This window comes from Gavia stellata, chromosome 9 (genome assembly GCF_030936135.1).
Source record: "Gavia stellata isolate bGavSte3 chromosome 9, bGavSte3.hap2, whole genome shotgun sequence".
Classification (NCBI taxonomy): domain Eukaryota; kingdom Metazoa; phylum Chordata; class Aves; order Gaviiformes; family Gaviidae; genus Gavia; species Gavia stellata.
Window position 1 is genome coordinate 12,724,872 of NC_082602.1, and position 13,826 is coordinate 12,738,697.

General features: G+C 40.3%; 1 protein-coding gene across 1 annotated transcript; it reads right to left on the minus strand.

The window, feature by feature from the left end:
• Positions 1 to 17: 17 nt before the first annotated feature.
• Positions 18 to 13,510, minus strand: LOC104259206 (mannose-binding protein). Its single transcript, XM_009814530.2, has 9 exons — positions 13,332 to 13,510; positions 8,661 to 8,700; positions 7,987 to 8,127; positions 6,756 to 6,887; positions 4,121 to 4,286; positions 2,791 to 2,882; positions 2,653 to 2,731; positions 2,060 to 2,149; positions 18 to 388 (listed from the first exon to the last, which is right to left on the minus strand). The coding sequence occupies exons 1-9, from the start codon at positions 13,508 to 13,510 to the stop codon at positions 18 to 20; spliced, it is 1,290 nt and encodes a 429-aa protein (XP_009812832.2).
• Positions 13,511 to 13,826: the final 316 nt, after the last annotated feature.

Genomic DNA, 13,826 nt, shown 5'->3' on the forward strand with positions numbered 1-13,826 from the left:
TTCTTAGACTCATCAGCTCAAGACTTCACAAATAAGGCACATGAATTTGAACAATTAGAGTCATTCCATTTTCCAGAGTCTTGTATTACTGCACAGTCTTCATTTTTTAGATTATTTGGTTCTCCAGCAGTCCAGCTTCTGTAAGTTACAGCCCCTCCTTTCAGATACATGAACCTGCCTTCAGTCTGTTCATCAAATATCCTCATATAAGCCTGCTTTGAAGGTCTTGTTAAGTCTTTTAAAGCTGTATTCTCAGCCTCATTCCTAGGAGAGGCAAGTGCACTTCCAGCTTTTGCGCAAAGGGATTTTCCGTTGTCAAAAATATCTTCTTTCCAGTTGAGGCAAATATTTTTTCCACCAATACTCTTGATGTTCTTTAAAATCAGAGCTAGAAACAAAAGTGAACATTATTGTATTATACCAAAAAATGATCGTGCTGTAGTTATTTATCCATATCACAATTGTACTTCAGAGGTAGCTAATGCCAGATATGAACAGACAATTTGTTGAAGTAGTCAGCAGAATCCAATAGAAGTCGAAAAAAATAGACACCTGGAAATATCAAGCCCACACTTAAAGAAAACGGGAATTTCGCAAGAAACTGGATCACAAGACTTGTTCTAATGTTTTTGATTTCCAATTCATATAGTATTACAGCTCTTGAATCAGGACCGGAGGGAATTCACACTCAAATTGCAAGCATGACAAAATAGCTTGCTAGGTTTCAACGCAAAAATCACAGATCAATTAAAATCATACAAAGAAACTGAGCTGCTATTAGGAGATCTTCTGTACCCATCAGCTTTATCACAGAAACCAAAGCTGAGGGTCTCTAACGACATTCAGGGTTTAAAGCAACAGAGCAGAAAGAGGAGACATAGGGACAGCTTTAGCAAGCCTGGGAAACTGAGTATTTCTCCAGAAAATATGAATTACCTTAGGAGAAGTAGGAATATATAGCTCACATGCTCGACAGGCTTTCATGAAAAGCCAATGGAAAGTGAAGCTCTTGTTCATTTAGCAGATAAAACTGCTAGCAGCGATTCTTTTGATACACAGTTGCTGTCTTTAATGGGCAAGTTATTTTATCTTATTGTCTTTGACAGGTTTCTGGGATTAGCGTGAAGGGAGTCTACCACCTTATAACAATGATACAAAAACTGGGACGTACGCATAGTTAAATTTTCACCTGATGCTATGGGAATGGTACCAGCACACTGCTCTTGTGGGCGGGGAACACCCGCTACACTCCTGTGCCAGGTAAAACCTCCACAATGGTTTCAGACACGCTCTTCTAGGGTGCTGATACATGAGCACAGGTGGACAAAAGGGGGATGGCTGAAGAGATTGCTGCTACCAGCTGTTCAGCCTCTCCGTGCTCTTCAATTTCTTGCCCCAATTTCAGGTTACTTTCAGGCTTTACGCACAGCTATGGCTTCAAAGTTGTGCTTTCTCCAGGGAAGACACCCCCTTGGAAGGATGGCCAGCGGGCGCTGCGGAGCTATATAACTTTATTCTGCTGATGCTCGTGACGTGGTAAATTGCAGCCTACGTCATTTCCTCCCAAGTTAATTTAAGAACAACGATGGACCTTGTGCTTTTCCTAGCACGGCATTTGTACCAGCGCTAGTAGTGTACTGGTGAGACATTCTTTGAACGTTTTCACACAGTACTTCTTGAGAAATTACTTGCAGCCAGGGCCAGGCAGACAGCATCCCAATCGTTGTCTGTTCATAGAAAATTATCTAGAACTGAGGCTGAAAGAGAAATGCAATGCAATGCTTAAAGCACAAGCACCCAGAGAACAGTAGCTGATTCCTGCAGTCCATGTAACAAAGCCCCTGCCCTGTATGCTGGCAAAGCTATCCTTAAAGTTTGGCAGGTCAGTTCAGGAAGGACATATTCAGTGAGACAGCATTTAATTAATGACATCTCCCATGAGCAACAGAAGAGAAATTTGTAATATTTGTTTCAACCTACTGCTTTCAGTCCCTTCTCCAGCACAAGCATGTCCATTTTACCAGGCCAAAAAGAAAACTAATCAATGATTGGACCTTACCTTTTTTGTATCTATTTACTTCAGCCTCCAAAACTTGTACTTTTGTTTCCAAAGCAGTTACTTGTCTCTGCAGGTCATCAGTTACTACAACTAGGAGATAAGGGTGTAATTTAGTAATTTATATTAAAAAGACTGCACAACAACCGTCTCTGAGATGCTTAGCTCTCCTGTAACCTGATGCCATGTGAGAGCGCTATTTGGTTTCCAGAGCAGAAACCACAGGCCACATTGCAGATTTGTTCCATGGGAATTTGTCCCACTGGGAGAGCCTTATCCCTGGCCGGGATGAACACTTGGGTGGGTTTAGAATTCTAAGAGCTGGCAAAGTCATCTTCTATTCAGAGGGAAAAACCCAGTTCTCAAAGACAAAACACACATGTAAACATTTTTAAATTAATTCAAGTTGAAGTAAAACACACATGAACAGACAAAGAATGACAGGAAAAATGTTGTTTATAAGATGAGATAGAGGGTTTATTTTTTCACTCACAGACAACAATAAACTAATGACTCATTCCTGTTACCTTTTTCCCCTAGTTATGTTGGTCAACTCATCTCCTACGTAACAGACAGTTTATCTTTCTGCTCCTCACACTTCTGGAAATCACACCTTTCCTCAAATGATGTTATAAGAATACCGGACATTAACACAAATATTTTTTTGAAAATATACTAAAAGTTTGAAAACCAGATTATAGAAACATGAGAAATTTATTTCTTCCACATTCTCCCTTTTCTCCTTTCTCTCCTTTTGGACCTAAATCTCCTTTTATTTCCAGAGGTCCCACTTTTCCAGGGAAACCCTGTAGACCTCTCAGTCCTCCTAGAATTTGATTTAAAATAAAATTGTTTAAATGTTTTCTAAGTTTTTCTCCCACTATGTTTTCTTAGTGCTTAGAGACAGTACCAAACACTGACTTCTTTCTCTCCCCCCCTGGAAAACTGAATTGTTCCTGTGGAAAGCTTCATTTGATAGGAAATGCATTACTTTGATGAAAAATTCTTCACTACAACTACTTATGGCACTGAAAATCCAAAGAAATAAATGCTGTCTCATGTTATTGCAGAGCTACACATGCTTTGATACCCGAAAGCTAATATAATTCAGCTGTAATCCAATCACGTATCACAGTATATGATCTAGAAAATGAGCTAAATCATAAGATTAAGGATACTTCTGAAGTAGTTTGTTGAAACAGATGATAGAGCTGGCTTTACTTATTTCACCCATGAAATTGCAGAGGGCATACTGAGGTTATGTGTACCAGAAGATGTCTATACAGAGTATCAATACATGCCACTGAAATTTTATGTCATAGTTCATATAAAGTGGTATTGGTAATGATGGGAGTTTGCTTGGAGGTTGACAAGCAGTTATCTAATTCCAAGATGTGTGGTATACACGTGATAACACAGACAGGATATGGTGAGAAAGTATACTATTCCATATGTACTTATTAAGCGTTTGGACAGAAACTATGATTTGGCAACTTGGGAGAGCAGGTGACTTGGTTCTACCACATGACAGAAAGTACTTTTTGATCTATTTGCTGTTTGCAGCAGTGCATGAAAAAAGTTACCTGACAAATTGTGCCTTGGGGGAATGTTGTTGGGACTTAGTGAGTATGAAGCAATCAAGTTATGACCATCAGATCTGTAGCCAACTCTAGCAAGCAGGATTTCTGGTTTTGAGAGCTGGCCCCTGGAAAGAAAAAGCAATAATCATTTAGTAGGGTAGCGTAGGAAACTCTGTAAGTGATTCAGAGTACAAATGGTACAATCAGATTAAGATCTCATTACATCTCTGTTTTATGGGCTGCTGTGAAAATGTATTGGGGTTTTTTATTTATTAAAAGCCCAGTACCTAGAGTAGCATTATAAATGCAGAAAGCATTTTCAGCTTCTTGAAATTGTGCAGAGCCTACAAAAAGTTAGTGGGGCAGAAGAAAAGGAGAGAAGTAAAAAGACAAAATGAAAGAATGAAAGAGGCATGAAACAAGACTAAAGGGATGATAAGGAGTGTCAAAAATACAATACTGCTAAATGGTCATAGCTCTGTACCTGGTTCTCCCTTTTCACCTCTTCCATCTTTGCCTGGTAAGCCATTGACTGCAGGAGCACTGCACTGAATTACTGGGCAGGAATAAATTTTCTCTTCAGGTTTATCTGTGTTCACTGAACTTACTACCATCAACAGTGAAAGCCAAAGTTCCAAGGCATTGAAAGGCTGAAGAAGAGTCATTGCTAAGTCCACAGATCTGTGACAAATCAAGCACAGTAATGTCATAAATTTCTCCATCTACACAATTTTAAAGGATTGCCTAGGAAAGAGTTGCCTACGCTGCCTAGGAAATACACTCCCATCTTCAGCCAAAAGACCAAGAAACAAGGGATAGCGTCTGAACCATTTCACCTAGCCTCCGATCGTATCTTTATGTACAGAAACCAGAAAAGAAACAACCAAGCTTATAAGAACCTGAAAATCTCAAGGCGTAATGAAAATAACTAATATAACAAGAGTCATCAATCTCACCATGCTGCAAATCTATTTCAATGTTCATTGAATGTCTAAATTTAAAGCCTTTCTCTTCATGCCAAATGACTCATTCCAGTTTGGGATGAATCCTGAACTTTCCAGATATTGTATTTCTGCTGGGACTCTTCTTTCCACAGCTATCAGGATTGCTGTATGTCTAAGCTTAGAGTGATTAAGCGGTTGTTTCTCTTGATAGCATCTCCACTCCACCCATAGCTTAAAGCACACAAAGCTTAAGTGCATTTAAGTAGTAATGATCCGATTGCCTCCCAATTTCTCCTTTCAGACCTTGTATATTAATAAGATATATTTCCTCCTCACTATTACACCTCAGAGCCGAAGTCCTCTTGGATCCCAGATCTGCAATACTTTGCTGCCCTCTCTGAGCAGAACAACAGTAACAGGCAGTAACATCATAAGATAAAGCTCTGCATGATGTTCTGACAAGTTGCACCACAGTAATTGTCCTTGATTTTAATATAAGGGTCAAACTTGAGGCAATCATGTCCCATGTAGTCTGTGCTTAACTGATAAAAAATAAAATGAAACTACCACAAACATGAGATGACAAACTTTTATGGTAAATAAGCCACATAGTAAAATCAATTGGCCTTATTTTCTCCCAGTTCTACCAGTTAAAATGAGAAACAAGCCTAAGGAAGCACCATTTGGTTGACAGATTGGGGCAAGGAGAGAAAATGAAATCCAGCGTGAATTTTGCTAGTCACCTCAATTATTTCTCTTTACCTTAAGCTTCAGAAAAGATTACCCACAGAGAGCAGCTTCCCCTGTCGTGTTTCATCTGATAAAGTACAATATAAAGTAAAATCACTAGCATATTACTGTGAGGACCTTATCCTTAGGATAAAAAGCAGAGTTTAAGAAGCGCCGCTTTTCTATCTACTTCTTTGTGCTTCCTCCATTAGGCTCACATCAAAATCTGGGGCAATGGCATACACCAAAATAAAATAAGGAAAGGTGTTTAGCTAACTAGTATAACAAAATTTGAATCCTGGTTTATACTTCTTATCCAGCTTCATGGACTCAAGCCAGTTCTTAACAGCCCTCTAAGGATTTCCTTCTGCTGAATTTTTGTACTATATTAATTATCCAATACCAGGCAAGTTGACATTGCTGCTGTCTCCCATGAAAGCAGCAAGACAAAGCTCAAAATAATGGCACAATAAAAGAAAACTTGAAAACAAAATGTTAAGTCCTCTCCCTACAGAGAATCAACCTCACACAAAACTTTGTTGGTTTTGCCTGCCAGCAGCTAAGATCTATTTACCTCCAAACTTTTCCAAGCTGAGCACCCCGATCCTTTATTCTAGGAGAGGCAAAGTGCCCGTTTACCTTTGGCAAATCGGTGGCAGGGTTTCCTAGCAATGAAATCACTTCCCAAAGAGACTAATGATAATTTGCATCAACAATGGTTTAGATAAAAAAGTAAAATGTTCCAAATTTCTCACAAAAATGGAGTAAAACTTAGGGAGCTGAAATAGAAAAAACAGGGTTTGCAATCCATATTTCTATTTAGAGAAGATGGAGAATCCCACATGGAAAATCACACAAAGTGCATATGTAATGACAGTCCTCAGGTCCCAAAGCTTACATAGTTGCAGACTTTCTCAGCGGAGACATCAGAACTAGGCCTTTAAAGATGCCATGAAACTTTTATATTTAGGAGGTAGCTAGTTCTGGAGGTCCTATTTAAAGGCATAGATCTCGGGTAATTGTTTTGTTCCTCCATAAAACGTGCTTTAGGACATAATTCACCCAATGCAGGTAACAGCAGGGAAGTGATCCTGGAAGAGGCAGCAGGGAGTCCTTGTTCCAGACCTCGTCTTGGAGGTGGCAGCTTGGAGTCATTAGCCTGTAACCCGAGAGTCTGACAGCACAGGACAGCCCTATTGAAGTCAAAAACTAGGGAAACTGCTCCTCAAAAGCAGATACTACATTTATACAGGGAATGCTCAGGGACCAAATTTTTTTAATAAAACTGACAGATTGCATCCTGCTAACAGTCCTCCTCATCAGCTTGCCACGCTCCGGTACAGCAGCCTACAAAAGTCCTTTCTAACCGGCAAGTCTGCACCTGCGAGGGTTGCACGGCCTCAGTATGGTCAAATACTTATCCCAGCAAAAGAGATCTTTACTTACCAACACCTTTACTTGATCAGTACACAGTGAAACTCTTATCGCACCACTGGCTTCCCTGACAGCCAGCACAACAGAATGTAGTAGAGAAGAGATGGAACAGAAACCTGCTGGATTTTTACCATGAGGACGAGCCTGCCAAGAGGAAAAAAAAAAAATCCCCTACATTTCTACTAAAAGCTGTAATTTTGTGCTTTATTTTGGGAAGAGGTTGCTTCCTGGCTTACCTCTGTCTTGCACAATCCTAATGATTGCCTACCTCAATCTTACCGCCCCTGTTTACAGGTACTGCATATGGCATTCTGGGAGTGAGCCTTTGCTCTTTGCCTGGCCTTGGACAGACATTGGCTGTGTTACAGTACAAATGAACAACCAAAAAATCAGAACAACTGCAGGCACTGAAAGTTTTGACTGTAAGGTTTTTCCCCTTTATTCAGTCAATTGATTAATTTTTGAATAACCTAGGAGACGAAAGGATATTTGAGGCTTGCTTGACTACAGTGACTGCCTTTCCTGCAATGTACTCTGAATTATCCCTGGAAAAAACTCAGCCAACTCAAACATACCCACTTATGTTTAAAAAAGAGATGTGGGATTTGGAAAAACAATATGGGGTGAAGGAATATATCTTTAAACTTATAAGTAAATCACTTACTACTCGTCTTTCTATAATGCTAGTGAGACAGTTAGTGATTAGAATAAACTTCTCGATAGAGCTTGCGCTGTCCAGCTGGCTACGGGACCATTGTGTGGATGTGAAAAGTACAGTAGTAAGAATAGCGTGTGGGATATTGCCATGGATAGCTCTGCAAAATTAACAACATAGAATAAAATTCTGAGGAAAAGATGTCTTGGGCAATTCTGTTTGCAGAAAATTTCCTCACCCAGAGGAAGGTCTGTTAGACATCTCCAGCTGCAAAAAACAATTCAAACTCTCCAACCTTGCAGCAATGTCAGGAGTGATTTTGTTCCCAAGAAGCCATTTCTGGGGCTGTTCTCTGATGTGATGGCATCAGATAGAGATGTTGTAGGCTCAGGCTGCCTTTGTATCTTTCCTGTTCAGGAGCTAGAATAAATTTAGTCTCAGTAAAAATAAAATTAAAACATCAGTCCAGAGCAGTGCTATTTGTCAGCCATGATTTGATAAAAACATTGCAGAGCCAACATCATTAAACAGAGAGTTGGAATTAGAGATCTATTTTTTTAAATAGGAAGCTGAAATTTCCACACTGACCTTTGCTATTTTGGCCGAGAACCACATGTGGTATCTATCTGCTCTCAACACATGGCATCCAGGGCTCATCTTGTAACCTTGTAAGCCACAAAAATGTCTGGTTTGTCGAATCTCTTTTGAACTTCCCTGAGGGTTGCTTGCCTGCAAAAGCAGAAGTATGAAGCAGATGATAGGATTTCTCAGCAATTTCCCCAACCCTAGGTTCTCGCCAGGTCAGGACACCATCTTGCTGAAACATATTTTATCACACAGTAGAAATTTTACTAAGCTGCGGCAAACCCAGCATGTTTATATGTGGTATCCAAACCTACAGGACTATTGTAAATTCCTGCATCAAGTGACAAATAAAAATCATAAGGGCAGGTGGCTTAGTATTCACAAATTATTAAATGTCTTTCTTCACTGGATTTGTAATTTCATTTTCTATCTCCTTTATTTCTATACAGCCTTCCCTTCCTCCAGAATTATTTGGTTGTCCTGATTCCCAGTTTGAGTACCGAGTTCCTCACGATTTAGATCCTTGAATGTACCTTCTTTCTGCATACCACTCATTTGGGGGAATGGTATTATACCTGGCTGCTCTTTGATATATGGTGCAGCTCTCTGCAGATTTCCTTGGAGATGCAAGCGGCTCAGCACGTGAGAACACTTGGCTTTTGAAGTTTCAAACTTACCTTTGGAGCCATCAGTTTTGAGTATTCTTCACCAGCAGCACTATCATATGGGAATAACAGAAGTTGGAACTATATCCAATTATTTTCACCACAGCATAGCAGGGTGACAACTTCTAGACACTTGCAAAAGAATATATGGCTAAAGCAGTGGATAGAAATGCACAGCTAGCTCATTGATTCACTTTGATGTCAGACCAACAGAGTGCTCTTATCCCCAAGCCAGGAGTTTACAAAGTATTTCAAACTTTTCATTGAGACAACTAGAGTCAGGATTAAAGACTTTTGAAGAACAAAACCCTAGGAATAACCTTGTTTCAGAAAAACCTCAGACCGGGCATTACGGAGCACCATTCTTAATAGGTACTGATACAGTGAATTTAATTAGAGCTCTTAGACAGATATAAAGTGGAAGCTGTCCTGCACAGGATCTTTTACTTCTGAATTAGTAGTGATTTATCCCTTGCCTGTGTAACCTACCATGCATCCGTACTGTTGCACAGTAAGAAGGATGGGCAGAGCTGAAGCTCTTCATCTATTTCTTTTCACTTGTCAGCCTGCCACAAAGACTATGCAGCTGAACAGTTGCTCCCTGTTTTGGGCTAGTACCCTGAGTCAACCCTCATGACTGAGAAAATCTTTGGAGGTCCTGTGTCCGCTCTGCATATTAAGAGCAAGGTACAAGTATCAGCTACTTGTGGGAGAGGAGGGAATTTATATAGCGGGACAGACTAGGAACAATGCCGTAGTAATAACACAGATAAGTAGGAATGGGAATAATATTGTAATTATTATTACAGAGTCTCACCCTTTGTTCATGGTAGAAATTAGGCAGCATAAGCATCAGCATGTATAATACTCTGAATTCATGTCTATGTATAAAAATAAAGACCTAAATCAGCAGATCCCAGCAAGTTTCCAGTGGACATTAATGAGAGTCAGATATTCTTTAATTTATTTTTCTGTCCTGGGCCAGACAGCTGACAAACTTGGAACAAAACAGAATTTTCTACCACCTTCTGCTCCCTCAAACTTTTCATGTCTGCATATTAACCTGGACCTAAGCTTATAAACCAAAAAATATTCCCATTTCTTATTAAAAACAGACTTTGCAGAGGTGCTGAGTCTGCACTTTAGAGTTTGCAAGACCAAGCATATAATCTTTACAGAAGCTGTAAGAGAGTGAAACAGTTCTGAAGCAGAGCAGACCAAAAAAACCCAAACAACCTGCTTAACTCAGAGGAAGTTCTGTTTGAGATTCAGACAAAGTTCACAATTCATACAGGATCCCTCACTGGAGGTACTGACTATTAAGAACACACGTACCGAGTTTCTCCTCCTCTTTTGAAAATTTGCTGACTGAGTTTCCTGTCACCTGAGCTAAAAGAGATCTGTGCTTTAAAAGCGTGAGATTCAGAAAGAAGATAACATCAAGATGCTATTCTTACTGTCCCTAGTCAGCTGTTCTGCTTTACCTACATTGTAAAAGTTTGACTATAAAGTCAAACAACTTCTGTTTTCATCTTCATATAGATTTAAGGGAATTGAACTTACACATTTGTAATGTATCTATGTATGGGCCATCCATCACTCAAGAAAAGTCTTTAATCCAGCCACCAGGCCACTTCTCACCCAGCTTTCTGTTTGACTTCTGCAAAGAATGCATTCCTTAGTGCAACTGGAAAACTAAGCACAGTATAAAATAATGACATATTTACACCTACATATTTGAGAGCAGCTACAATCTTGTCCCAATATCAGAAGAATCAGGTAGCTAGAGAGACAGAGGATTTCACAGGGGTTTTTTCTGTTCCAGCATACCCACATACAAAGATAAATTACAGTGCTTCACGATAAAACCACAGTTTACTCCTTGATATTTACTCAACTGAATCAAACAAAAAATATGCTGATGCTTATGTGGGTGTATGGTGCCGAACTGTTCAGTGCTATATTGCTCTGTGCAAGAAGTGGTTAAATCTTGCCATCAAAAGTAAAAAAACAAAAATAAATGCCTTTCATACAAAGTTCAGAGCACACAATCTAACTATTGGGCTAATGGGGTCTATAGACTAATGGGGAATTTCTGCCCTTCATTCATCTTGGAGGAACAGGAACCTTATCACCCTTTTCCTTTGCTTTTCTTTCATCTGCTGTAAATGAAACATGAATGGAATGGGGTTATTTTCTGTTCAGATTGCTTCAAACACAGGCGTTTTTATTGATGCTTAAGGGCTCCTAAAGCACCATGTCTGATTTCCAGCTTTTCACTCTAGCTGCAATAAAAGATGCATAATGGCATCTTTTGCCAAAGTTGGATGAGTTGTTCACATTTGACAACTGATCGGTCAAGTAAAGACTTCTCAAGGGTTTTCTTCACATTGCAACAAAAATTTGTGAAGCAAAGGCCTCCACAAGAACACAACAGCTGAGATTCACATAAAGTTGAAGTATCAGAAGCTGTAAACACAATTTGCTTCTCAATTTAAGTGCACATTAAGAAACGTTTTGTGAAGATTGAGCAGATAAGAATCCAGATAAGAATCCTACATACATTTAGTAATACAGGGTAGAGTCTGTTCGCACTGAAAATTCTTTAATATACACAGCAAAGCTTGTGAAGCGTTCTGTAGTTACTGAGATTACCTACTGAGATTATGGGATCAGTGAAGTCCCTACATTTTTTCATTATTTTTGTTTCAACAGGATTTTGCCTTTCTGTTTCTTAATGTTAATCATTCTAGAAAAAATTCAAAGTCATTAGTAGGGTCTTCAGGACCTGCATCTGCACAGCTAATCCAGCAGTACTTGATATTGGAAACAACAGATGCTAACTAGGCAAGTGAAAGCACAGCCAATAATGAATAAGGTGGCCTGTAAGTGACCTCTGGTGGACAGCAAGAACAGTGTTAAATTTGTTTGCTCTGTATTTCTCAGGAGAATAGTTTATCCATTTAACTAGCTTACATCCATCCAGTTGAATATTATCTAATATTATACAATAATCAAAGACATTTTCCACTTGAACCAAAAGTATTTCATGCAAAAAATTGGAAACTAATACAGGAATGATAAAGTTTTGAATCATAAACTTTAAAAGTCTCTCTAACAAGAGGGATCCTTGGCTGTTGCACATATACCATTAACACTATACCATTAACAAAGCGAAGCTAAGGCAATCTTTCAGGTGATATAAAACTCACAAGCAATTTCGAAGGGAACAGAGAGGTCCTTTGAGGGCATGTCAGCTGTTCCAAAAACCACCAGCATTTTGCAGGTCAGGTGAGGTGGTGGAATCTGTTGCTTCCAGCACACGCAGGCTGTTGATCACAGCTGCTGTACTCAATTGTAAGAACTTTTATAGCATGTACTACAATACAGAATATCCCCAAGGACCTTACCTTATTCATAACCAAATATTTTTAAAGATAATTGTAAGCTTGGGAATTAATTTTGATCTCAGGGCTTGAAGAGGCTTCCAATGCTGGGTTTTGGGGCCCATGTTTGCAGAGTGCATGTACAGTCTGAGAGACCATGAACTTTGTGCAGATCCATGTAGGACCGCAAACTCCCTTTTGATAATTAGGCTTGTTTTCCCTTCCTACTGTTTCCTAATTTCCACCCGGAGCTAAAACGTCAATAGCTTCTCACATGGGTCTAACAATAAGATACAGGAGATGGTTCGCTGTACAGAAATAATGCACTGAAATTGTTTCCAAGGAAAACCAGTCTGTCTTGGCAACAGTTGTCCTGGCAATTAAGTCCCCTCACAGAGGATGATGGCCACTGATCCGTGGAAACCAATCCATGAGTCATTTTTCTCAGAGACCAGAGGGGCTAGGGAATAGAGCTGCAGAGCCCCCACCGTTTGGCTTTCCACCCTCACTCGCACTGAGAGAGATCTCCCACCAGCCAAAGAGGTTAACTGAAATTCTAACTCGTGAACATAGATCCAGGACGTACTAATTAAAAGGCATATTAATAGGCAGCATCCTTACAGACAACATTTTTTTGGTTTTAGCTAGTCATGTTAAGGACTGGCTTAACCCTCCACCAGGAGAGGAAAATTGCACTGGAAAAATCACATCAGAATATAAGTCCACACAGCCATGACAGTACAAAGCAGAGCACAGATAAAAATGGCACAGCACATTTCTGTCTAAGTAGCTTTTCAGAAGACAGTGTGAAAGCTTTGAAGAGCTGTACAGCTTTTGATTTCATATCTTACGTGGAGAGTGACACATGTGCTCATCAGGGCTAGCACTGCTCCAGGAAGGCTGTGCTGCGCTTGTAACTGCACAGCCCCGGACCTGAGCCTAAATGAAGCCTAAGGCTCGTAACAAGGAGCTCAGATGGTGGGTTTTTTTGCCTTGGACAGTGTTCCCATGTTCAGCTCTCCCTGCCTGCCTGTTAATTGCTGTTTCTTCCCCTGTACAGCATATGCCTAGCACTCATTGATTGACATGGATAGAAACACAAAAGGAAAAATGCCTCCTTTTCAGCACCATTTGTGCACACACACCAGGTGTAAGAGCACAACACATGAAGCCTCACTCCTCAGCCAAAGCCTGCTGTTCCATTTATCCCTTACACTCCCACCCCTGAGAGGCCCAAGCACAGTTTGCCTCAACACCTCCTGGAAATGTCTGAGGTTCCCCACAAGGTGAGCCTCACTTGGTCACAGCCACGGGGCTCTCACTCCAGGACAGGGGCTGCAGGGACGGCAACTGTCCTTCACGAGGAGGACGAGCAGCCCTTTGGATGCAGAGCTGGTGATGGCCATCCAGTCCGCAGACCTGTGCTGCCTTAAAATCCTGCTGCCCGGGCAAAGCAATGAAACAGAAAACAGCCATTTCATTTTCAGGGGCTTGTTATCCCTGAGCTGTCTCTCTCAAGGGACATGTGTGACTCTGGGCGACTGAATAATGAGCAAGGGGTTGAGTGGTGAGCAGAAACTTAAGCTACCACAATTTGAAATGGATCAGTTAGAAGAAACAAGAGAAGTACCTGAGTCCATCCCAGCTCAAAAGGGCCAGCGTGAAGGTAAGCCGGGCTGCACCAGGACATCCCGGTCCAGAAACAGCAGCATTTCCAGCAGTTTCTCAGAAACTGATCTGAAATAAACATTCCTGTTTCAGAAAACATGACTTTGCAATAAAATTATTTCCT